Source organism: Mesoplodon mirus (genome assembly GCF_964341445.2).
Source record: "Mesoplodon mirus genome assembly, chromosome: 3".
Taxonomy (NCBI): domain Eukaryota; kingdom Metazoa; phylum Chordata; class Mammalia; order Artiodactyla; family Ziphiidae; genus Mesoplodon; species Mesoplodon mirus.
In genome coordinates this window covers 194,838,496-194,865,028 of record NC_138978.1, presented here as the reverse complement: position 1 = coordinate 194,865,028, position 26,533 = coordinate 194,838,496, and the positions used below count along the sequence as shown (strand labels likewise).

Here is a 26,533-nt window from a genome sequence, read left to right as displayed (position 1 = left end):
CACTAGAGGTTGTTTTTGAAGTTTATAAAAGTTAAAAAACCAAAACCAAACCTGTCCCCATAAAAGTGTGTTTGTTAAATGTTCAGCATTTGAACTGCAGTATTTCCTGACGATTGGAAATGTTTTGTTGTATTGGTGCAGTAGGGGTAAGTAGCTTGTTTCCTCGTACATAATTCCTGTGGCTATTTCAAAGCCAAAGTTTAGGTGTCCTGGAAACTTTATTTTGGGACAAGGAAGCAGAGGTTCAGTTATTGTTGTCTAATGGCAAAGCTGTGGCCAGTAACAGGAAATATATTTGTATATTTTAAATAATAGTAAAGATTCAGCGTAATGATTTATACCGCACCTTACGTGGCAGCGTGACACGTATGATGCTACTTAGTTCACGTTAGCGCAGATTCTTTGTAGTAAGCTTTTTAAAAAAATTAATTAATTAATTAATTTACGGCTGTGTTGGCTCTTCGTTTCTGTGCGAGGGCTTTCTCTAGTTGTGGCAAGTGGGGGCCACTCCTCATCGCGGTGCGCAGGCCTCTCACTATCACGGCCTCTCTTGTTGCAGAGCACAGGCTCCAGACGCGCAGGCTCAGTAATTGTGGTTCACGGGGCTAGCTGCTCCGCGGCATGTGGGATCTTCCCAGACCGGGGCTCGAACCCGTGTCCCCTGCATTGGCAGGCAGATTCTCAACCACTGCACCACCAGGGAAGCCCCTGTAGTATGCTTTTTTAATAGAAATTGTATTCTTATTTTGTATTTGGAAATTTATTACCAGGATACAGGTACCTCTAGAAGAGAATGCTAAAAAAAAAATGCCAATAGTGATTTGTATGGTACTTTATTGGGTGAGAATGTCAACAGAAGAAGCAATTAAAACAGAATTGGTGGTGGCTGCCAGTAGGCTGTGCAGTAACGCGCTTTGCTGTGTGAGCAGCCTTAGAGTCACCGGAGGAGAGGCGGGGGAGGGGCGGACCGTCATATGACCAGCTTCTCACCTCCCCGGTTCCATTGGTAGTACGTTCGGAATTTATGAAATATTCGATAAGTACTTTCAAGCATGTGAAAACTTACGGTAAGATACCTTATTATTCCCTAGTAAGGGATTAGAATATGCTGAATTGCTCAGTCCATAAGGCGTTCCAACCTATTTTGGTACTTGCTTCATGATTTAGTTTACACATGTCACACTCATTTTAGTTTTTAAAACGTCATTCTAGCTTTGAGAACCTAACTGATTGGAAAGGTGACAACAATGCCACACATACATCTATTCTTGCATTTGCTTTTCTTTAAGAAAATTCTCACACAAGGCTTAAAGTGTTATAATACTACTGTATTTTAGAGTGTCTCAGAATCAAGTCGGACAGCACTTTGCCTTTGTACTGACAGACATTGAAAGTAAACAGAGATTTGGATTCTGCCGACTCACATCAGGAGGGAAAATCTGCTTATGCATCCTTAGGTAAGTATTTGTAGTAAAAAATAAAATTGGAGGCACGATAGATTAATGGTGTCTTTCTTTTGTGCTTTGCTATGCTTGGGATGCTTAAAAATATGCCTATATATTTTTTAAATTGTTTTCTTTAAATCCAGCCAAGTTGAAAAATAGTTTTATTTACTCTGTGTATATGGCATCAATTTGATGTAAAGATGTACCATAACAGTAGAATTTTGCTTCAAAGAATTGACTCCTTTTTTAAAAAAATTATTCTATTGAAGTATAGTTGATTTACAATGTTGTGTGAGAATTGGCCCTTTTAAAGATTAGTTTTTGTGGGTTTATTTTTGAAAAATTAAGATACGAGGTCAGATAACATATGCTTCACATATTAAGTAGGATGCAAAAAATTCGGTTAATATGTGTTCTATTGCTGACCCAGAACTTGGATTTTTGAAAGTGAATTGTTGGTTGAAGGTAAAGGTTGCAAACTGGTGATTCTGGGCAGAAGTGTTTAGAGGTGTTTTATTTGGCTTCATGGTGTTTTAAAAATTTTAGAAGGTGTTTCTAACCTTATAAATTTTAGTGAAATCTTGCATAAAGTTCACGTTTCTCGTTCCTTTTGCTAGCGCTGGTCTTGCTGTCCCAGCAACACTGAGCTGGTGCTGAGCAGCAGGTGTCTCCTTGTGTCAGGAGTCTGCTTGTTTCACAAGCCCTGCCTGTCCGCCTCCATCACTTACCTGGTTGGCCTGGACTCACTCGGTAGACAGTTGAGAGCGCGCCTCTGTCTGTGGACCTTGGGCTTGAGTTGCTAGTGCTGAGGAGGATGGTCCGGAAGGTTAGCTTCCCTTTAATATGTCCTGATGACTCAGAAACGTAGGTGTGTTCTATACAAATAGGACTCTATACTGTGATTATAATACGGATATTGGTCACGCTAGATTCTATAGAAATGTTTATAGTAAAAGAAATAACGTTAAATTTAATAATTAAAGTATTGCAAGAGAACTTTGGTATAAAATTGATGTCTGCTCTGTTCATTTGCTGTTTAGCTACATTCCTCTCATTCTTTGAGGGTTAAGTTATAAATTCTACTCAGAATATTTGTTAGAATTGGAGAATTTTTTTCAATCTTTATTCAAAAGTAAATGTTTAACTGCTTTATAAGTAATAGAATGTGGATGTGCCTCTTTCTTTCTTTAGAAACAACTTTTTTTTCTGGAACAGTTGTACTTTAAAGTTAACGTTTTATCCAGAAGAGTGTTATGCTTCAAGCTGAAGGCTGATTCTTCTAGTTTGAAGCCAGTTTTTTGGGCAGCGGGGTCTGGAGTGACCATGTGGAAAGTGGGTGGGGGGGATCTCCTTTTATCCTTGCCTTCATGCTGAAAGTTCCAAAGCTACACTTTAAAGGGGACTATCATCTTATACACTCTGCCCAAGACAAGTTTGCCCTAATGGAAAGACTGAAGCTGTACGTGCTTTCTAATTTTTCTCTATGAATTTTTAAATCTTTTCGTTAAAAAGTCAAATTTACAGAAAAGTTTCGAGAATCGTACCATGAGCTCTTGTCTACACATCCCCTAGATTCACAGTTGTTAGCCTGCTTCTGTCTCTCCCCACCTCCCCCCACTCTCTCAGTGTACATACACACACGCACACGTGCATGCACACGATGCACATGCACGCGCGCACACACACGCACACACAAATTCTGTATGTCTCTCTCTCTTGTAGTATTGTTTCTGCTGACCCATTTGAGAGTAAGTTACAGACGTCATTCTTATGTAATATTTGAATCTCTTACAGCTGACCTCACTGTCTCCAAAGTGAGTTCCTGATATCCATAATTAAAGAGTATAAATCTTTCTCTTTGTTTTGAACTCTTAACATACTTTGAATACAATGAACCTATTAATAATTAGGAAGTAGTTTTTCAGTTTTCACAATAATCCCTGTGAATGGGCTTGTAGAATAAACATTCTTAGCCATTTCTGTTTCAATTTAGGAAAGCCATTGTTAACCTCGAAATATTTACACAAAATATGAACTATAGCTATTTGTTAAATGATTGAAGGATTAGTATAGTGTCTGTATCTCCAAACCAGTTGTCATTAATTTGTAGGAAACAGATTCTAGAGCAGTCACCATAATCAGGTTATTTTTACATAGTTCACAGACTCGTCTGGGTAGAAGAAGCCTTGAATGTTGCAGTTCTCTGCATTAAGAATAGTCTCACCTGCAGAAAATATGGTTCAATTATATCAATGTAATAAAAGACAATAAAATCGTTTATGCCAATAAAGAAAACCTTTCACAATAAGCATTATTGGTTATTTAGTCGTTTTAAAAAGAGTAAATGTTCCTTTTATTTTTGTTATTTGACGGTGCTTTCCGGTAGATAAGAAATAGTAGGTATCAAAGCTTTATGAAAAAATCGTGGAGGAGAATGAGAATTTTAAATTGAGAAAATTCTATCCTACAGCTTATTTTTTCCTAGGAAATTAAAAGACTGCCATCTCACAGATGTTAATGGCATGTCTCAGTCATTGTCCTGGAAAGTAGTATGAAATGGTGTTCTTTGAGAATAGCCAGTTTAGAGAATAGCCAGTAAATTAGAGAACAGAGAATTAAAATATAATCAAATTCAGTTATTTATTTAGAAAGTTGTGATGGGTAGGTAAATACCTATTATAAGGTATAATCGGTGTATGTCTGTGAAAATAATTTTGGCAAGTCTCGAGTGCTATAGTGAGAGGAATAATGGTGTTTTGGGTTCTGGTTTGTCCATGGACTACACTGAGTCTTTACCACTTTAGATTTAACTTTATAAGTGTTGAAAGGAAGAATGGAACTCTAAATGTGCTAGAAGAGATTGTTGTTGATTTTTAAAAACTACTGTAACCGTGAGAGCCTTTGAATCCTGACATTGAATCCCGAAGCCAAAAACGTTGGCATCTTTTGACTATGTAATGATGAAAACTTCTGTTTGGTGACAAATATAGTAAGGAAATTGAATATTCCAATAATAAGCTGGTAGGACTATATTTACAACCACTGTGACAGAGAGTTAATCACCATAGAGTATAATAAGAGAGAGAAACCACCCAATAGAAAAATACGTGAAGCATCTGAACAGCATATTCACAGAGGAAATGTGAATAGCATATATATACATATATATGTGTGTGTGTGTCTATATATATATATATAGACACACACACACACCTATGAATGATGCTCAGCCTTACTAAAGGTAAAAGAAACGAGCACATTACGATGGGCAGAAATGAAGAACTAAAAAAAAAAAAGCATGAGGGGAAATAGATACTTCATGAGCTGCTTATAGGACTGTAAAATGACATGACTTTTTGAAGGTGAATTTAAAAATATCTGTCAGATTTTTAAAGTCTCCTTCTCCTTGACTCAGTTAATTCCAGTTCTTGAAATTTAAATCTCAGGAATATTCCCAGTGGTGTGTAGTAAAGTGTGAGCACAGTTATTTATTATGACATGGTTTATAAGAGCAAAAGCACTGGACATAGGTGTCTCTCAGGAGGACTTGATTAGGTGCTTTATGGTCCATTCCCCAGGCTCCATTTTGGGGCCCCTCCCTGCCGGAATGCTGTCTGTGCTGTTCACTGATGCGTTGTATTCCCAGCGCCTACGAGAGTAAACTCTTAACAGATATTTGTTGAATAAATACATTAATGAATTAACGACTAGTACAATGGAATATCAGTTATCTGTTAGGAAAAATTGTATACACAGATACTGACTTGGAGAAATGTTTATGATATATTGTGAAATGATGAAAAGTTTTAAGGTAATATTTATAGTGTGTTCTTTTGTTTGTAAAGAACAAGTTATATGTATATATAAATGAATATTTTAAGGAGTAGTCAATAACAGATTTATATATTATATGATTGTATATACTTATAAAAGGATAGATCTCTAATTCTTCTACTTTGTACACTTCAGCATTCATCTACTTTTTGCAGTGAGCAAAAGTAATTTTAATCAGTTTTTCCTGCTCTAAAATTCTGAGATGTCAGGACTATATAAAGACCATATTAAAAATGTGTGGGAATTTACCCAGATCATCTTTTGTCAGGTAAGACATCCAGGACAGGAAATGGTCCTACAGGTGTGTTTTCGTGGAGCTACTCCAAAGGCAGCAGCTGGTCATTGTTGACCTGCAGAATTAAGAATGGGAAGGGAACAGGCATTTCATTCTACACGCTTGAAATTTGGAATCACAGTGCAAAAGAATGATCTTTGGAAGAGAAAAAAATATTACTTGTGAGGTGACCTTCCCATCACCATCTTAGAGCCAGATATTAGTGTTTTTCTGTAATTTCAACGCAGAATGTTCGACGTGGTGGAAATGCTTTGTGAGAGGACAGGAGAAATGTGACTGCGCCTACAATTTATTTCCTACTATTTTTTCTCTTCCAACAACACTCAATTTCATCGTATCCTTAAGATGTAGTAGGAGAAAGTTTGTTTAGCTTCATATAAAACCAAGACTTAGAATTTAAGTAGTCATTTTTGAAGGGTTGTGGGAAGGGAAGGTAGAAGTAGCAAACGAATTATTCATGGGATTGGCTGGGGCAATCAGGTCTCTTCATTTAAAGGCCAATTTCTTGAATTCCAGACTCTGCTGCTTCCAGGGGTTCTGTGAGAGAAGACCTCCTCTGCTGGTGTTCTGAGTGTTCACTGGTGGCTGCCAGGGCCTTAGAGTAATGCTTGCATTCAGTGTTTTGGGAATGTCCTGGTCCTCTTAGAATTCAGCCTTAATTCTAAGTCCTAAATTCCAAGGCTTCTTAGAATTAAGCATTAATAGGGCTAAAATTTATTGAGAAGAATGACAAAATACTTGAATAAGCAAGACACGGAAATATATGTCTTTAACCATGCTTTTCTGTTAACAAAAGTATTATATTTTATTATAGAAAAATTGGAAGAAAATAAAGAAAGTAAAGGCACTTATATTTGTAAAACATAACCATTGCTTAAATTTTGGTATTCATTCTAGACTTATTTCCATGTCTTGTTAAGACACATTTATAAATCTTTCTATTGGATAGCAAACTAAATATTTAACTGTAGTGTTTATTCACAGTTGGCAAAGTGAATGAATATATATAGAAGCAGTTAATAAACTGAAAAAGCTTCTATGGCTTTCGTATTATCCACTGTAAGTGCTGAGAATTTTTGTACATGCTTAATCTGACAATTGGTCATTTCACTTTTTTCTTAAAAGTTGAGATTTAGCATAAAGATGATTTCCTTTCTGATTATAGTTTTTAAAATTAGTTATTTCTTTACCTGGAGTATATTACGACTTTCAAATATGACAAACTTTTAGCATCTTTTTCTTGAAGCTGTCTTTTGTGAAAAATTAGTGCATTTATATTGAAACACACTACATATTTAGTTATTCTGTTGCGAGATAATACTGGATTGATTATTCAGAGGTCATGTTTAGTATCAGTGATTTAAGATTCTTAGATAGAAATTAATAATTTCTCCTGTTGTCTTTTTTTTTTTTTTTTTTTTTTTTTTTTTTGCGGTACGCGGGCCTCTTACTGTTGTGGCCTCTCCCGTTGCGGAGCACAGGCTCCGGACGCGCGGGCTCAGCGGCCATGGCTCACGGGCCCAGCCGCTCCACGGCATGTGGGATCTTCCCGGACCGGGGCACGAACCCGCGTCCCCTGCATCAGCAGGCGGACTCTCAACCACTGTGCCACCAGGGAAGCCCCCTCCTGTTGTCTTTATATCCTGTTAACCACTAATTTTTTTTACTGTGATCAACTATATCTTCATCAAAAAACTCTTCATTTTTAAAAAAAGACTCTTCATTTATTTTACCTTCTAATGTTTGAGTTTGTGTTTTAATGATCTAAGTTTTAAAAGAAAGGTATAAATATCTCTTGAGTTTTTGTTGATATCGAACAGTTTAAAATATTTTAGGTCCCTAAAGAGTAGTCATAATGAAAATGGGATACATTTAAGTATGTTTAAGATTTTTTAAAACAAAGTAAAATTAAATACAAATTGGTAGTAAAGTTTCATTAGAAAAGCAAAAAATAACTCTGAGTGTTGGATTTCTTGACTAGCAAAGACTTTTAGGTTAGAGATGACAATGATAATAATAATAACAAATAAATTAATAGCAACATCATTTAGTGTTATTTCACTGTAAGCCAAGCATTTTGTTAAGTGATTTATATACATTATTAATAAAAACTACTCTATGCCTTAGAGTTACGAGCTAGAAAATTTTCACATAAAGCTTTAAAGCTACTTTTCATCCTGGATGATGCCATTATAAGACTTGAAAGTAATTTAGATTTACCTTAGAGTTCTAAGCTAGAAAATTTGCACACAATGCTCTCAAAACCATGGGTTCTTCTTCGACTGGATTTATGCTATTATAAGTTTTGAAAGTAAGTGTATTTAATTTGTATTTGTTTCATTCACTTTTTAGAAGAAATATTAGAATTCAGGTTTATTTAGTATAAAAGTCAATATTTAATTTTGAATTTTGTATGCTTTAGCCTTTTCTATGGCATGTCTCTCCTACTTTAACAAGATTTCAAAAATACCCTGAGATATTACTAATTTAAATCATGCCATTGTTTGTATTTAGAATTACTTTCGTATAATGGCAAAAATGCAAGAAATAACTTTTCCCCTAATTGGATTAACATAATTTTACAACTGTAAAGTTGTCGCCAAGGGTTCAAAATCAAATACTTTCATAAGGGAGACAGTTTGGTGTTTGGGGCCTTTGTAGTCCTCCCTGCCCCCCTCCCCTGTAACTCATACCAAACTTGAGGCTAACACACTCTTCCTTGAAGCAAGTCCCTTAGAAGCAGAATGTTTCAATTTTACACATTTTGTGTCAATTTTCCAGGCAGAAAAACAGCCTCTAGACATTAGACATTTTTCTGTGGAAAGGCAGTTTCCTTCGTTTTATTTGATTACTCTAAGTTAGGTTCCTGCTGACCACTTAGACTGTTAGTGGTTACCTGACTATTTGACAAAAAACATTTCCTTTCCTTTATTTAACCTTTGACTTTTGGATGTAAAAGTTTTATCAGCTCGATAGTGGAAGCACAAGTGTGAGGGAAGTCTCCCATGGCTTTACATATACATCTGTCCTTTGCCTTATGTCTTTATGAAAAATTAAGGAAATAATCTTAGGAGATTCTTTGACTTTTGTTTTAAAATAATTGGCCTTCATGTATTTGTTTTACATTTATGTATGTTTACAAGACTATGAGAGTCCCAGGAATCCTTTGTCAAAGAACCACATTTTCAGTTTTATAAAATTCAAGTAAAGCATCTTATTTAGTCGTTATATGTTGAATACATTTTTAAAAACTTTCTGGGATTTTTGTGTTTGGTTGTACAAAAAACAGATTGGGACCGTAAAATTTAGTGAAAACTATTTTAACTTAATGATAATCAGCTTAGGAGCTTATACATTAGTTAAAAATTAACTGCTTTGAACTTATGTTGTTTGAAAATTAAGAAACCACAAAAATAAAAACAGATTAACATTTCTTACCTGAGCAACGTAAGCTTGTATAATTTCTAATATTTATTTTATATATGTGTGTATGTATTTTTTTGGCACACGTTTTATCTTTAAAGTGTGCAATGGAATCTTGTTAAAATATTTGAATTATTGACTACTTTGTGTACCCTGGACCATTTTCTTGTCATATAAAAAAGTAAGCAGGACTTCCTGTTGAATAGTTGCTCCATACCAGGGGCTGTGAATTCAGTTACCTGTAGGGACAAGGTAAGGGTCTAAAATGAGATAAGCAGGTTTGGCTGACGGTAGGAAATTGGGGTGATCCAAATAAATAGCACATGCCCCATCCAAAGACAGAAGCTGTTACCCAGCTTTAGGTGTTTGTTGCAAAGTTAAAATTTAAAAAAAGTGTAACCAGTATTGCCAGTTCTTTTGATTTTTAAGAGAAGAAATCTAGATTTTTAAGTGAATTATCTGATTTAGAAGTTGGCCACTTACTCAGTTCAACAACAATGGTGCATTGCCCAAACAGAATATGACTGTGGGCTGGATATGTCTGCATGTAGCCAGTTTGCACCCTCCGCTCTGGATGCTGTTGTTTATTTGCAACGGAAAATGTCCCTGTATCCTTGACATCCTAAGAGCGTGACTAGGTTACAGAGTAGTTCCACTTGGATACAAGTGATGTTTTCATTAAAAAAACATGAATGATATGTACTCTTAAAAAGGAGCTAGTTATCTCCAAGAACCAGTACATGTTCACAAAGCACACTGTGTGTAACTAAACTCAGTACTTTATGGTGATGGTACTTACTGGCGTATCAGGCAGTGCTGTTGTAGAAATTTGAAAGAGTCTGTCCCGTTATCTCTCATGAACACATTGTATATAGAGAAAAATGTTGTCTAGACAATAGATAATGCAGTTATGAGTCTTCTTATTGATCAAAATATACTTAGATGTTGATAGATTTACGTTGTTTGGGCAGAGATCTTGTACCATGTTGCAGGCCATATCCTTTTTAAAATTTTTATCCACAGTGATGAACGTATAAGCAGTACTAAAATCTATAATTGGAGGAATTACCAATCTGTGAAATGAAAGAGTCAAATTAAACAGATGTTTATCTGCTGGGAAAATTGCCCATATGAATAAAATATAATTTAAGAGGCAGAAAGGAAGGTAATGCTCTGAACATTAGTTAAACAAATTTTAGAAGATAGAATTTACTTTAGTGTATAGAAATTATAAGTAAGCTGATTTAAGATTAAACCAGAATGAATGAATTTTGTTCACATTTTATGCAGCTTCCTGAAAACATCTGGTCATTGGACAGTGTTTATTCGAAGGCTGGGTATTATAGAAGTACATGCCTGTATTGGGTGATGATTGGTAGATCCCTGAGCATGTGTTATTGCTCAGTCAGAGTTCTAATCTCAGGCTTGCCATTTGATAGCTTTGTGACCCTGGATAAGTTGTTTTACCTTAGTTTAGTCAAATATACATCATAGTATTATTATAAGAATTAAATGAGAGAACACGTATAAAGTACCTAGCATATTTTCATACATATAGTTAGTGCCTAAGAAGTTTTATTCTCTGTACTTCCAGTTATTTCAACGCGTGGAATCTCTGATTCTTATATTCTGCTCTCTACTCCCTAGATGGGCATAGACCTGACTAGTAAGTCTTACTGTCCAAACAGAAATAACTAAGCATGATGGAGCCTTAGAGATCACTGTGAGAAATATCTCATAGGTGTAAGCCTTGTTGTAATAGTTAAAAAATTATATTAGTCTGATTTATAGCAGTGATCTATATATAATAGAGTCAAGAGTTGAATGAACATGAGAACAAAATCCAGCATCCCTATATAAAGAACAAACATAGCCTGGTATCAGGATGCAATGCAGTTGAAAGTATTCTTGGAGATAATAAAAAATAATAGTAATTATCAAACGATACCAAAATACCTAGCACTGTTAAATTTTGAAAAGTAAACTGTTAATCAATTATTAATTCAGTTTGTTTCATTTTCAAAAAGAGGTCCATAATCTTACAAATAAATTGTGTGTTTTTGGTATAAATTAGCTTTTTAATGAAAAATTGGATTCCAGTTTGTTTTCACAATTTGAAGAGAAATTGGAAGGGGAAGATAATCAATGAAAAGTAATAATGTAAAGATGAGAAAACCAGAACATTTGGTCTAGAAAAAAATATTCTCTCACTTTGCAATAACTTATAATTATGAGATATTTATTACATATCTTATTTTTATAGTGGACCAGGAAGGGAGTTTAAACAAGGTTCCACATTATTTGAGTGAGGTGAAAATGACAATATAAGGATTAACAGGTAGACATGCAAACCACCTAAAGTCAGTAAATCTTGCTTTATCTTAAGATTCTTGAGAGCAGGATAGAAACAGACCTGCATGTTCCTTGAATAGATTAGGTCTCATCTCATCTGAGCGTATAGATCTGAATTACATAACACATTGATATTTTCTTGAAATAGCAATTTCTTCAGGCTGTTAAAAGTTGAAATGTGACTATGAAATGACTTCAAATGAAAGAAATTGTACTGTATCCAAGGAACTACAGTGTGTCTTGGCAGGACATCCTCCATGAAAATTATTTCATTGAGTTATAATGAGTATGGAAAATACGATGTGGTAATTTGCATGATATTGAGTTGATAACCTAAAAACAGTATTAGTAATGTTTAAGGTTTTTTTTTTTTTTTTGTAAGCGAAAGATACGGTAGAAAGTAGATTAGCTATTTAAGCACTAGGGTTAGAAGAGTTTAGTAATTTAAACGTGAAAATTGAGATTACCTATACTAACTTCTGATTCTCAGATTTTCCCCAAACCGTCAGAGCTTTGGCACATACTCACCCAGGTTTTTCCAGACTCCCACATGAGCTGTCAGCTTGTTGCAACCCCCTGTCCCAGAAAATCCTACCCAAGGCCCTCATTCCTGTTTCCATCTGGACTGATTGCTCACCAGGCGTTGGCACATTTATCCTTAGACTTACCTGTTCTTCCTTGGAATCCAATTTCTTGTCTCTATATCCCCATATTCCTCCTTTCTGCTTCACTCATCCATTTTGTCGCTTCCCAAGAATATTATGGAGAAAGTAAGTTTTTGCGTTCTAGAAACACTGAAACTGCTATTAGTCTATCCCCAAACTTGATTGATAGTTTCTCTGGACAAAGAATTCTAGGTTGCAAGGGATTTAACCTCTGCCTTTTGGAGGCATTATCTTCTGACTCCCCAGAATTGCTGTTGAGACAGAGGTTCAGGGACATTTTGGATTTGATGCCTTCGTACGCTACCTGTTTTGTCTCTTTGGAAATTCTTAGGTGCTTTTCTGTCACCCCTGTTCTGGAATTTCACTTTGATACTCTGGTTTGGCTCATTTATTTTATAGTTACCACGGTGGCACTTTGAATGTGGAAACTCATGTCTAAAGTTCCAGGAGTTTTCTAGTAATTTTTTTTTTTTTTTTGCGGTACGCGGGCCTCTCACTGTTGTGGCCTCTCCCGTTGTGGAGCACAGGCTCCGGACGCGCAGGCCCAGCGGCCATGGCTCATGGGCCCAGCCACTCCGCGGCACGTGGGATCCCCCAGACCAGGGCACGAACCCGTGTCCCCTGCATCAGCAGGCGGACTCTCAACCACTGCGCCACCAGAGAAGCCACCTCTAGTAATTTTTAAAAAGAAATTTTCATTTCTTTTTTCCCCTCTTGTTTTTTTTTTAGAACCACTATTAGTCAACTACATGATAGTTGAGATTGATACACTGATATTTTAATATTTACTCTTATTTTCTATCAGTTTATCTCTTTATCCTAGTTCTTAAGAGATATTCGTCATTTAGGTTCTAATCTTTCTATTGATTTTAATTTTTTTCAGCATTTGTATTTTGAATTTATAAGAACTTGTTCTTATTGTCTAAAAATTTATTTTTTTCACTTCTTTCTCCTTTTTTAGATTTCATTTTGTTTAAAAGCATCCTGTTCTTCCCATCTTGTCCGTAGGTTCTTCATGACCTTTTTTTTTTCTTATTTTTTTCTTAGATTCCATATATATGTGTTAGCATACGGTATTTGTTTTTCTCTTTCTGACTTACTTCACTCTGTATAACAGACTCTAGGTCCATCCACCTCACTACAAATAACTCAATTTCGTTTCTTTTTATGGCTGAGTAATATTCCATTGTATATATGTGCCACATCTTCTTTATCCATTCATCTGTCAACAGACACTTAGCTTGCTTCCATATATACACTACCAAACGTAAAATAGATAGCTAGTGGGAAGCAGCCACATAGCACAGGGAGATCAGCTCGTTGCTTTGTGACCACCTAGAAGGGTGGGATAGGGAGGGTGGGAGGGAGGGAGATGCAAGAGGGAAGAGATATGGGGACATATGTATATGTATAACTGATTCACTTTGTTATAAAGCAGAAACTAACACACCATTGTAGAGCAATTATACTCCAATAAAGATGTTAAAAAATAAAAAAATAAAATAAAATAAAATAAATACTAGATTAGAACAATAAAAAAAAAGTATCCTGTTCTTTATTTAGCTCCTGTGGATATTAATGATAATTTTTGAAACTTTCACCTGATGTTTGTATTGTCTTTGTTTACTTGGAGTTCCTTTTATGTTTGTATTGATGTCTGTATTTCCTCAAATATCTGGTGGTTGGACCGTTAATTTATATTTAAGATAGAGGCACTAAACTGAATTAGCATCTTTGTATGTGCAGTGGTTGGTTTCACAAGAAAATATAGGGCCTTTGAGGTGTTTTTTTCCTTTGAGAGATTCCCAGATCAGTGTCTCAGGATCCTGTGGGGGCCAGTCTATTGGCTAATGGTCATTTTCCCTTCTGTTGACAGTCAGGTTTTGGTTTTCTCTTTTCTGCAAAGTCAGTTATTCTTTGCTTGCTTACCACCTTTACAAAGCCATTCACCTGTGTTGCTTTCTATTGCATTTGGCTTGTCCTCATTAATTTATACCCTTTTTATTTATTTACAGTCATTTTAGTGGCATTTCCAAAGGGCACAGAGATAAATGGATGTACTACTCAATATGCTAGGTTTAATGAAAAGTTGGTAGACATTTTAAAATATGATGAGCATCTTTTATATCATTACTTACTATTTATAATGATCATTTTAAAGAACTCTATAGCATTCTGCTGAGTAGGATACTGTCGTTTACCTAACTGTTCTTTTGTTATGACTTTAGGCTACTCCTAATCAAAAAGCATCATTCATGGTCACTAATGAATCAGACATTGTATGAAAAAAATGCACAAAGAATGCTGTTTTTCTGAGCTCTAGTCATTGATTATGAAATCTGTTTTGTATGTCTGTACTCTTGTCAGTATATAATTGTGTAGTAAAAGTATCACACTTTTTTCTCTTAAAAAGTAGTCTGTTGTAGTCATTCTCTGAAGAAAAAATGAGTATTTGTTAACTGATAATTAATTACACTGGTGTTTTGTGATTTACTCTTCTTATATGTGAAAAGTGTACATTTTAATAAACAATTAAAAACTTTGGATAGATTTTAAGTATACATACCTTAGTTTGTTGAAAAGGAGTACAGATTTTATTTTGTACAATTGATTTTTGGATTTAGTATTTTGCTTTCGTAAAATTAATTATATCTGTGTCTGGCAAAATGAATCAAAATGATTTTTAAATTATCCGTGTTTTTGATACTTAAATGCTATTTATAATATTTACATTTCTTACTGGTAGTGATAGTTATTTTGAAATTTACCATCCTACGTACAGATCCATTTCCAGAGCATTGATTTGATTAACAACACATAATTCTGTTCTTCATACACTTCATTCAGTAACGTTTCATAAGACATGATCATATCTGTGTTGTCAAAGCTTCTGACCTTAGTTTTTATTTGATATTATCGTATTTCAGTGGTTAATGTTCATTCTATGAGTGCTCGTGGTGCACTCATACCACGCACACCATACAACGGGATTACGTGCGTTTCGGTGCTGCTAACAGAAAATACAAGTGTGTAATGAATAACCTTCATAATGGAACTTTGGATTCGGACTACTTTATGAAAACTAATAGTAGATCATATGTAAAATTTTACTGTGACAGTAAAGAGAACATGGGTATAGTTCTTTTTTGCCCTCCAGGATCAACCTGTTTGAAATAATCTAGATTTGTTGTTTATTTTGCCATCTTGTTTCTAAATGATACATATATACGCTCACACACACACACATACACACACATACACACACATATTTTTAAAGTTTTTTTTTTTTTTTTTTACAGTTACCTGCCATGGTTTGAAGTATATTACAAGCTTCTAAATACTCTGGCAGATTACTTGGCTAAGGAACTGGTAAGTCATGTTTTTTCCCCATTTTTTAAATTGTGGTAAAATACACCTAACATGAAATTTACCATTTTAAATGTCTTTAAGTGTACAGTTCTGTACCATTAAATACATTCACATTGTTCTGCAGTGATCAATACCATCATCTTTACAACCTTTTTGCCTCCCATATTGAATCTCTCTACCCATTAAACAGGAACTTCCCATTCCTCCCTGCCCTTGCCAAGTCCCTGGCAACAACCATCATACTACTTTCTGTCTGTCTGCATGGGACCATGTACCTCGTATAAGTAGAATGATACAATATAGGTCCTTCTGTGACTGGCTTATTTCACTTCATGTTTCAGAGTTCATCCATGTTGTAGTATATGTCAGAATTTCCTCCCTGTTTAAGGGTGAATAATATTCTGTTATTCACACACCACATTTTGTTTATTCATTCATATTTAGATGAACACTTGTGTTGCTTCCACCTTTCGGCTGTTGTGAACAAAGCTGCTATGAACGTGGGTGTGTACAAATAACTGTTTCAGTCCGTGTATTCTTTTGAGTATATTCCAAGCAGTAGAACTGCTGAATAACGTGGTAATTCCGTGTTTAACTTTTTGGAGAACTGCCATAACGTTTTCCACAGTGGGTGCATCAGTTTACATTCCCACGAGCAATGCACAGGGTTCCAGTTTCCCCATATCCTCCCCAGCAGTTATTTTTTGTTTTCGTTTTGTTATGTTTTTATAATGGCCATCCTAATGGGTGTGAAGTGGTATATAATTGTGGCTTTCATGTGCATTTCCCTAAACATTAGCAACATAGAGTCTTTTCATGTGCTTATTGGTCATTGTATATCTTCTTTGGAGAATTATTTATTCAAGTCCTTTGCCATTTTTTAATCGTGTCTTCATGTTGTTGTTGAGGAGTGGGAGTTATTTACATATTCAAATATTAATCCTTTATCAGATACATGATTTGCAAATATTTTCTCCCATTCTGTGGGTTGTCTTTTTACTTCATTGATAGTGTCCTTTGATGCACAAAAGTTTTTAATTTTCATGAAGTCATATTTATCTGTTTTTGTCTTTTGTTGCTTTGTGCTTTTGGTGTCATGTCAAGAAATAATTTTCAAATCCAATGTCATGAAGCTTTCTTTTTTTCTTCTAAGAATTTTATAGCTTTAGCTCTTACATTTATCTTTACATCTTTATCCTTTTTTCTTAAAAATAAAAACAAAACAGAAACTGAAGTTTGCTTTGAATGAATGAACTTCTCTGGGATGATAGTTTGTAAATTTTCCCCTTAATCATTCTTCCCTATTTTAAACAAGGACTAATTTACTAAGATATTAGCTATGCTATTTGATGCAATCTAATTCAAATACAAGTTTTTTTTTTAAAAAATCTGCAATGATTGCCTGTTGTTGCTTTCTAATTTTGAAGTGTAGGTTATATTTTCTGGTCTCTGGCTATCTGCTTAAATTCTTACTTGATACTCCTCCACACTTGAGACTATATTTTGTTTGGTCATCTGACATTGTGTTTTCTTTGCTTTTAGTTATAGCCTCAGTCTTTCTTTGAACTTTTTCCTTTATCTACACCTAGAATTTTGGTGTTCTTATGTTCTTAGTTTTCTTTTCTCTTCTCTCTAGAAATTACTTATGGGCATCTTATACACATTCTTAGTTGTTAAGTACCACCATATTCTGATCTCTAAGAATGATCTTTCTGAAACCTGATTATATCATTTTACGGCTTGCTTATAATCCTCTCAGTGGCTCCTTTTTTTCCTTAGAATAAATTCTAAACGTGTGCAGCTTGACATATTAGAAGCTTCATGATCTGGCATCTGATAGTCCTTCTTGGCTTATCTGCTCCCACTTTTCTACACACAATATACTATCCAATTATTTGGAGCCACTTAAATTTCCTAGAACACTGGTAGAACACTCATCTTTTAAGATTCAGTGTAAATATTTTTAAAAACAGACCTAAACTCAATACAAATAGTACTCGAGATACTTTTTATTAAATAGAATTTAAATGTATTATTAATAAATTAAGACACTTCTTTTACTCTTCTAGTGAGAAATCTCCTAATTTGGCAATCAAATTTTATTATTATAACATAATAGCATGCTTTTAGTGTTTGTCAAAAGTCCAGGGTTTGTGTGCGTGTGCGGTGCGTGTAAACATTTCCCTCTCTACACTTGATGAACTTAATTCTGTGAAATATTCATTAGAAGGTCATTTTGCACTTGAACAATTTTATATTTAAGCTATTCAGTCATTCATTTTCCTAAGAAAATAACTGGAAATAACAGCATTCAGTTATTGCATTGAAAACTCAAAAACAGAATTCTACTTCATGATAGTTTCTTGTTCTTTGTGTTTTTGAGTAAACATGTGGAACCAACATTAATTGTATTAGTTGTCCAACTTTTGAATATGTTACCTTCAGAAACTTAATACTTATACTTATTGTATGTCATATGCTCCCTGAGACCATATGTAGTACTGGAACATGTAAAAAAACATACTGTGGTTTCCTGAAGAGAGGAAGTGAGGGAGACTACATTTGTGTTCCTAATTAGAGGAAAAAAATATTATAAGTTCACAGTATTAATCAATAACTGGAAGTAAATCTATGAGTGTAATAATTTTTTTTCATTGTTAATTCAGTGCCACAGGGTATTTAGATTAGAATTTAGATTCACAGTCAGTTATCCTTACCTGATCAGCATTAGGCAACTACAAAGGATTCTTTTTTTTTTTTTTTTTTTTTTCTTTTTGCGGTATGCGGGCCTCTCACTGCTGTGGCCTCTCCCGTTGCGGAGCACAGGCTCCGGATGCGCAGGCCCAGCGGCCATGGCTCACGGGCCCAGCCGCTCCGCGGCATATGGGATCCTCCCAGACCGGGGCACGAACCCGTATCCCCTGCATCGGCAGGCGGACTCTCAACCACTGCGCCACCAGGGAGGCCCACAAAGGATTCTTAAAAGCTAGACTTTTAAAGAATTTGTTTCCATAAGAATTTTGTATACACAGAACATCAGTATCATCCAGAATATCCTGTGGTATATTTCGTTGCTTAAATGGTCAAGTGATGAATGCTTTAGAGTCCTTCTTTTTAGGTCATTCTAAAGAGAATTTCAAATAGGCAGTTTTGTTTTTTTTTAATAGATCTTTTTGGAGTATAATTGCTTCACAATACTGTGTTAGTTTCTGATGTACAACAAAGTAAATCAGAGGTATGCATACATATATCCCCATATCCCCTCCCTCTTGAGCCTCCCTCCCACCCTCCCTATCCCACCCCTCTAGGTGGTCACAAAGCACAGAGCTGACCTCCCTGTGCTATGCGGCTGCTTCCCACTAGCTATCTATTTTACATTCGTAGACATAGAGAATGGACTTGACGAGATGGGGGAGAGGGGGAAGCTGGGGTGAAGTGAGAGTAGCATTGACATATATACACTAACGAAAATAGGCAGTTTTGAGTACACACTTTTGCAAGAATTTGTAGAGATCTGAATTATTAAGTTTTCATAGTCAAGTTATAAGAGAAATTGTGAGAAGTCATGTGTGTCTTGTATCCATATCCCTTAAAATGAATGATTAACTTCTTTGAACAACTGCCTTTACCTTTGGTTTATTCTCCCAACATAAACATTTTAAGAGAGAATAAAAATAACTATGTATATGAGAAGCTACCTTCAGGTATTTATTACTGGATTTGTATGTGTAATTCAGAAAAGTGAGTGTACACATCAAGGTACATTATTACTGTACAAATCCCATAAAGTAGATGTGTTTTATATTTTACGTAATCCCATTTATCATGGGGCAAGTAGCAACTAAGAGCTACTTAGAAAAGAAGTATGTAGAATATTTGCATCTTGCATCAAAGTTGCATCTTAGTACAATAATCTTACTTAAATTGTACCTATTTCTTAAAAACTAGGTTTGTGATTTTAAAATTAAAATGGAAAATGCAAGCGTTCCTCTGCACTAAATAGTTAGCCAAGTTGTGAATGCAAAGGAAAAGTTCTTGAAGCAAATTAAAAGTACTACTTCAGTGAACACATGAATGGTAAGAAAGCAAAACAGCCTTATTGCTGATATGGAGAAAGTTTTAGTGGTCTAGAGAGAAGATCAAAGCAGCCACAACATTCCTTTAAGCTGAAGCCTCATCCACAGCAAGGTCCTACCTCTCTTCAACTCTGAAGGCTGAGAGGGGCGAAGAGGCTGCAGAACGAAAGACTGAAGCTGGCAGAGGTCGGTTTAATGAGGTTTAAGGAAAGAAGCCATCTCTTTAACATAAAGTGCAAGGTGAAGCCGCAAGTGCTGATGTAGAAGCTGCAGCAAGTTATCCAGGAGATCTCCTAAGATAACTAACGAAGGTGGCTGCACTAAACAACAGATATTCAGTGTAGAGGAAACAGCCTTCTATTGGAAGAAGATGCCATCTAGGACTTTCATAGCTGGAGAGGAGAAGTCAGTGCCTACTTTTCAAAGCTTCAAAGGACAGGCTGACTCTCTCCTTAGGGGCTAGTGCAGCTGGTGACTTTAAGTTGAAGCCAATGCTCATTTATTATTCTGAAAATCCTAGGACCCTTAAGAATTATGCTGAGTCTACTCTGCCTGTGCTCTGTAAATGGAACAACAAAGCCTGGATGACAGCACATCTGTTTACAGCATGGTTTACTGAATATTTTAAACCCACTGTTGAGACCTACTGCTCAGAAAAAAATTCCTTTCAAAATATTACTGTTCATTGACAGTGCACCTGGTCACCCAAGGGCTCTGATGGAAATGGACACCAAGATTATTGTTTTCTTCATGCCTGCTAACACAACATCCATTCTTCAGCCCGTTGATCAAGGAGTAATTTTGACTTTTATTTATTATTATTTTACATTTGTGTTTATATTTATTGTATTTATCATTTTTAAATTTATTGTTAAGTCTTATTATTTAAGAAATACATTTCGGGAGATTGTAGCTGCCACAGATAGTGATTCCTCTGATGGATCTGGGCACAGTAAATTGAAAACCCTCTGGGAAGGATTCACCATTTTAGATGCCATTAAGAACACTTTTGGTTCATGGGAAGAGGTAAAATATCCATATTCACTGGAGCTTGAATAAGTTGATTCCAACCCTATTGGATGACTTTGAGTCGGGGGGATTCAAGACTTGACTGGAGGAAGTAACTGCAGACGTGGTAGAAATAGCAAGGAAATGAGAATTAGAAGTGGAGCCTGAAGATGTGACAATTGCTACAATCTCATGATAAAACTTGAACAGAAGAAGAATCGCTTCTTCATGGATGAGCGAAGAAAGTGGCCTTTTGAGATGGAATCTACTCCTGGTGAAGATGCCGTGACGATTGTTGAAATGACAACAAAGGATTCGGAATATAACATGAGCTTAGTTGATGAAGCAGCATCAGGGTTTGAGACGATTGACTCCAATCTTGAAATAAGTTCTACTGTGAGTAAAATGCTATCAAACAGCATCGCAGACTGCCGATGAAAGGGAGAGTCAGTTGATGCAGCAAAGTTTATTGTCTTGTTTGAAGAAACTGCCACGGCGACCCCACCCTTCAGCACCCACCAGCCTCATCAGTCAGCAGCCATCAACATCGAGGCAAACCCTCCACCAGTGAAAAGATTCTGACTTGCTGAAGGCCCAGATGATGGTTAGCAATAAAGTATTTTAAATTAAGGTATGACATTGTTTTTTTAGACATAATGGTATTGCACATTTAATATACTACAGTGTAGTGTAAACCTAACTTTTATATGCACTAGGATACTGAAAAATGCATGAGACTCACATTATTGCTATATTTGCTTAATTGCGGTAGTCTGGAACTGAACCCGCCATATCTCCAGGGTCTGCCTGTATATAACACGTCTGAAGTGAGTAGGCACAGTGAATGATTTTGTCAAGTAGTTTTAATTGTATTTACTTAGTTCCTATTTCATTTATAAAATGTACTTTTTTTTTTTTTAACTCTAGGAAGATGACTTGAATGAAACTCTCAAATCACTCTATAACCAGCCAGTACCAAAGGCAAACACTCCTGTCAATTTGAGTGTGGTAAGTATTGAGTCAGTAATTGATGTTTTGAGTCACAGCAGTTTAGAAACTCTGCTGAGTCACCCATGCTGCCAGGAAGACTTTAATGCCTGTACTGACATTCTACATGGTGATATTGAGGCTTTCTGACATGCTTTAACTATCATAACATGATATGATAGATGTATACTTTGGTAGTTGTTAAATCACAGATTTTTAAATTATATGCTCAAAGTTACCAAATATCTGAGAATATTTTGATTTCAAGGAACATTGGTTTTCAGGTAAAATCTGTCCATAATAAGGAAATACACACCCACACAAGTATACAATACCAAATACCCCTCATAAAATGAAAACAGTACATAATAAGTATTGAAAATGTACTATATAACCAACTATATGATAAAGATTCTGGGTTAAAAAACTCTTTCTTTCCCCATACTTCAATACATCTTTTAGTATAAGCACCAAATACTGGAAATATGATTAAAGTTTCTCAAAGCAGTAAGGCTGTGGTAGTATAGATTATTTACCACTGGAACTTTTAATGAACTGTACTGTCTATAACTAAAATCACCCTAGTACTTTGGGAGGCTTTGTAAGTGTTCAAAATTAATAATCACAAAATATGAATGTTTTCATTAATTTTCTTCATTAATTTGGCATATAATAGGATGTTAAAATTTACCTATGTTGATTTTGGTTTTTCCAAAATAACAATAAACTGTCCTAATTAAGGAAGGAAAATATATAATGATGCAAGAGAAATTGAAGGAGAAAGCAATTTGAAATGTATGTAATCGTGTTAATAGGTCTTTTGGTGTTTTTTTTTTTAACATCTTTATTGGAGTATAATTGTTTTACAATGTTGTGTTAGTTCCTGCTGTACAACAAAGTGAATCAGCTATACATATACATATATCCCCATATCTCCTCCCTCTTGCGTCTCCCTCCCTCCCACCCTCCCTACCCCACCCCTCTAGGTGGTCACAAAGCACCGAGGTGATCTCCCTGTGCTATGTGGCTGCTTCCCACTAGCTATCTATTTTACATTTGGTAGTGTATATAAGTCCATGCCACTCTCTCACTTCGTCCCAGCTTACCCTTCCCCCTTCCCGTGTCCTCAAGTCCATTCTCTACGTCTGCATCTTTATTCCTGTCCTGCCCCTAGGTTTGTCAGAACCTTTTTTTTTTTTTTTTTTTTTTAGATTCTATATATATGTGTTAGCATGTGGTATTTGTTTTTCTCTTTTTAGGTCTTTTGGTTTTTTGCAAGGTAAGGAAATTGTTAGCGTTATTTCATTCTTTCTTTGGTAATAACTTTCTTCTTGCTTAGATTTCCCCCTGTAATTTTGTTTGATCATAGTGTTCTCCTCTGTGGTTTCCTTCTTTATATTTCTAGTGGCAGCAGCCTAGTCTGGGTGCTCATCACTTCAAGCAGTCCTTAGTCTACAGCCTCTCCTTCCAGTCCCTTCTAAAGGCTGTAAGATCAAACTTCCTTCAACTATATAAAGTCCCCTGATGAAAGCCTTTAGTAGTCCCCCATTTTCGGTAGAATTTGTCCAAATTTTTGGCCTTTCAGGACCATCCACTTCTTAGCCTCAATCCAGCTTTTCACTTTTCTGCCTCAGTTTTTTTCCCCATGAATTGATTCTCTACTCTGGTCACAGTTTTCTGTTCATCTTCTTGAGTGAACATTGTGCTTTCTCGGTTGTACAGCTTCCTCTAAAACCTCTTGTAGACTATGTATCTTTAGAACTAGCTCAGTTCCCACCTTTGTGAAATGTTTCCTTGTTGTTAACAGCATAATGTTCTCTGCCCCTTTATGTCTGCATCCTCTTTTGTTGCTTAATGCCAAAGTGGAAATGTTATGTAGTCATTTAGAGATTGGGGGCTGGAAAGCTAAGGAACCTGGAATCTTTTTTTTTTTGCGGTACGCCGGCCTCTCGCTGTTGTGGCCTCTCCCGTTGCGGAGCACAGGCTCCGGACGCGCAGGCCCAGCGGCCCCGGCTCACGGGCCCAGCCGCTCCGCGGCATGTGGGATCTTCCTGGACCGGGGCACGAACCCGTGTCCCCTGCATCGGCAGGCGGACTCTCAACCACTGCGCCACCAGGGAGGCCCTACTAGTACAGTTTTAGTTTTATGATGTCAGGTTAAAATTGATGGTCATAGGCATTTTTGTTCCTCCACAAGTGGAAAAGAAATTTTTGTTTGTTTGCAGAATTTCCATTATAAAAATATGACAAGTCTTGAGAAACTGCTGTGATTTTCTTAAAATTTCGTATTTCATGAATATTCCATCACATGAGTTTTTCAGGACTTGACATTATAACCACTAGAATATCACAGAGATGTTATGAAATGTTAATATCTAATGTAAATGCTTATTTTGAAAGTACATTTCAAAGCCGTTAAATATCCACAGAATTCTGTGCTCTCAGTCGAGAATTAAAGTACTTCAAGATTTTTCTAGCATAAAGCTAGCAAATCAGCATTTAAAACATTTGTAATTAATGCTATTCAAACGTTTTCCGCGGATAATGTGGCTACATGGGTTTGTCTCAAATACACAGCAAATTGTTGTGTAAGTTTCTCCCATGAAAGTAAAGTACTCATTTTGTCTCTTATGTATTGTAAGAACCAAGAGATATTTATTGCCAGTGAGCAAGTTCTGAAAGATCAGCCCTCCCTAGCACGGGTGAGTTCAAAGGACATTGGCTTCTGAAAATCACTGTTAAGTTGGGAAGTTAATTACTTCTTTCACTGTGTCTTTAAGATTCACTCTAGGCCTTTGGGAAGTGGTAAATTTGCTTCTTTTAAGAAAATTAATCATTCGGATTATATTTTCTGTTTATACTATCTTTTAAAGCATAGCTTTATGAAATACAGTGCTATTAAAAATCCATCCAAATACAAGTAGCTAGTAGAGACCAAATCCACGTCAGTGGTGGCGGTGTCAAAGCGGGCTCACTTCTGCCGTCTAACAGTCTGTCACATGTTTGGTCCAGGGTCTCAGGACCTTGTTTTTCCACCCTGCAAGTCATGCGCTATGACTGTGCCAACTAGCCTTGCTCTGACTATTTCAGAGGTGCTCAGTATTGGCTAGAATGGTTTTTTGCCCCCAAATCTTTAATTATAAGACAGTATTAAATAGGTCCTTATGTGAGATAGTAAAATGATTTTGGAGATTAATATGAACAGAAAATAAAATGATTTTGGTGATTGACTTGTACTCTGATTCTGGGAGGTAAAATTTGGGAACATTCTGTGAAACGTGAAGGTGTGCACAGTATGCTTTTTGTGTAAATATGTCTATGAACTGTTGTATTGCTTTAAGTATTACAGAAGCTAACGAACATTTGTTTAGTGGGTGTATAAAAGTCATATTTTGGGTTAATTACCTTTTAAGAAGTTTTAAATATTAAAAAATTATTTTTTATTTCTGCTTTCTAAATAATATAGTGGCTGATATGTACCAGAGAAATTTATGGGGACTTAACTGTAGGAACTCAAAAATCTCAATAGATTTTTATATATTCTTGGGTAAACAAGCCTTATTTTTCCAGGCTCCCTAAACCAAATGTGTTAAAATTATCTATCTATTTTTCAGTAATATGCTTTTTTCATCTTAATAAACTTTTTCTAGGATTCCCACTTCAATTTTAAAATGAAATATTTTTAACCAACACTTAAACTTTTTGTATGAGAAAGTTATTGTTAAATCTCAAATAAACCTGCTATCTCATTTAAAAATCTCTCAAATTCAACAAACTCTTTGAGTATCAGTCCTTGGTATTTATCTAGTTGATACGTTTTAAAATTTTTAATCTCAAATTATACGTAATGCTACCAAATTTTAATTCTCCTTTTCTTATGTGATTGATTTCTGTTGATTAGCATTCCTACTTCATTGCCCCTGATGTAACTGGACTCCCAACGATACCGGAGAGTGTAAGTTTTCTATGTTTTTATTCTACTGATATTATGAAATTTATTTTGGTCTCACTGTTTAAGGATTTCTTTGTAGAGAAATAGAAAACATTGTAACTCTCTGTGAGAAAAAATGAAAAAAATAAAGAATAATGTTGTTATCTCTTTTTCTTCTTCATATATCTGCTACTTTACCTCCTTCTTAATATCTGGTTGTAGATAAGACAAATTATATGAGAAAAACGATTTCTACCATTTGAGATAGTTCAGTAGGATAGTCTGTGTTCAGTTAGGTCCTGAGCTCCCTGGATCAGGCAGAAGAGAGGTCTCAGGAGATGACTCCTGTTGGCGGGGAATGAACACGTTCAATGGGAAATACTTTCACGCAAATAGTTACTTTAGTGAAATGACCATAGTATTTAGATTCCTTGTATATATATCTCTCTTTTCAAATTTTAGATGTTCTCTACTTGATTTCCTGATTTTTAATATAAGTAATACATGTTTTGTAAGGCTTGAAGGATACTACAAGAATTTATAAAATTGCTACATTTTACATTTATTTAGAGTCCTGGTTGTAGCCTTACTAGAAATATTTTCAGTGTTTTAGTAGTTATTACAAATTAAAATTCTGTAGAAAAACTTACATGGATAAATGGAATTGACAAGTACACTTTTGGATGCTGTGTGAAAAGGAAGTATTTCCTTTCATATTTTTTTTCAGCTTTGTTTTGGAAAGATAAAATGAATTAGCAGAAATAATTCAATCAAAGTGAAGGAAACATCAACTTAAGGAATATGTATTATTTTCCTCAGAACTCTACTGTTCTTCCAAAAATGTTTTTGAACCTACTGAGTGTTTGGTTTCCAAAAGCACGTGGGTTATAAGTGAACGAACAAAGTCCAAGAAGACAATTGTAAATTTCCTAATTTCGAACCGAGACGGTCAGTGGTGTTTTTGGTACCGATGAGTCCAGTTAACTCCTGTGAGAGACGGCATTCAGCCGCTCTTCACGTGGGCCCGGGATAGACCATCAAATCAGCAGGTCACATCACAGGCCCTCAAGTCTTGTGCGAGTCCACCGTGGGCTGGGAGTGTCTGTTAGGTTTCCTGGAGGCTGACTGACCGCCTTGACTTATGCACG

The 26,533-nt window shown here is 35.6% G+C and overlaps 1 protein-coding gene across 5 annotated transcripts in view; it reads left to right on the top strand.

Annotated features, from left to right (window-relative positions):
• The window catches only part of DENND1B (DENN domain containing 1B), a 261,440-nt gene that overhangs the window by 97,894 nt on the left and 137,013 nt on the right, over window positions 1-26,533 (top strand). For 3 of the 5 annotated variants that reach the window (XM_082615049.1, XM_082615048.1, XM_082615046.1), the window contains exons 5-9: window positions 1,338-1,457; window positions 15,314-15,383; window positions 21,395-21,475; window positions 24,097-24,156; window positions 25,356-25,409. In XM_082615049.1, the coding sequence (XP_082471175.1) occupies window positions 1,338-1,457; window positions 15,314-15,383; window positions 21,395-21,475; window positions 24,097-24,156; window positions 25,356-25,409 (385 nt within the window). Of the gene's footprint in view, window positions 1-1,337; window positions 1,458-15,313; window positions 15,384-21,104; window positions 21,295-21,394; window positions 21,476-24,096; window positions 24,157-25,355; window positions 25,410-26,533 lie in introns of those variants that run through there. The other 2 variants (XM_082615047.1, XM_082615050.1) reach the window with 2 other exon arrangements.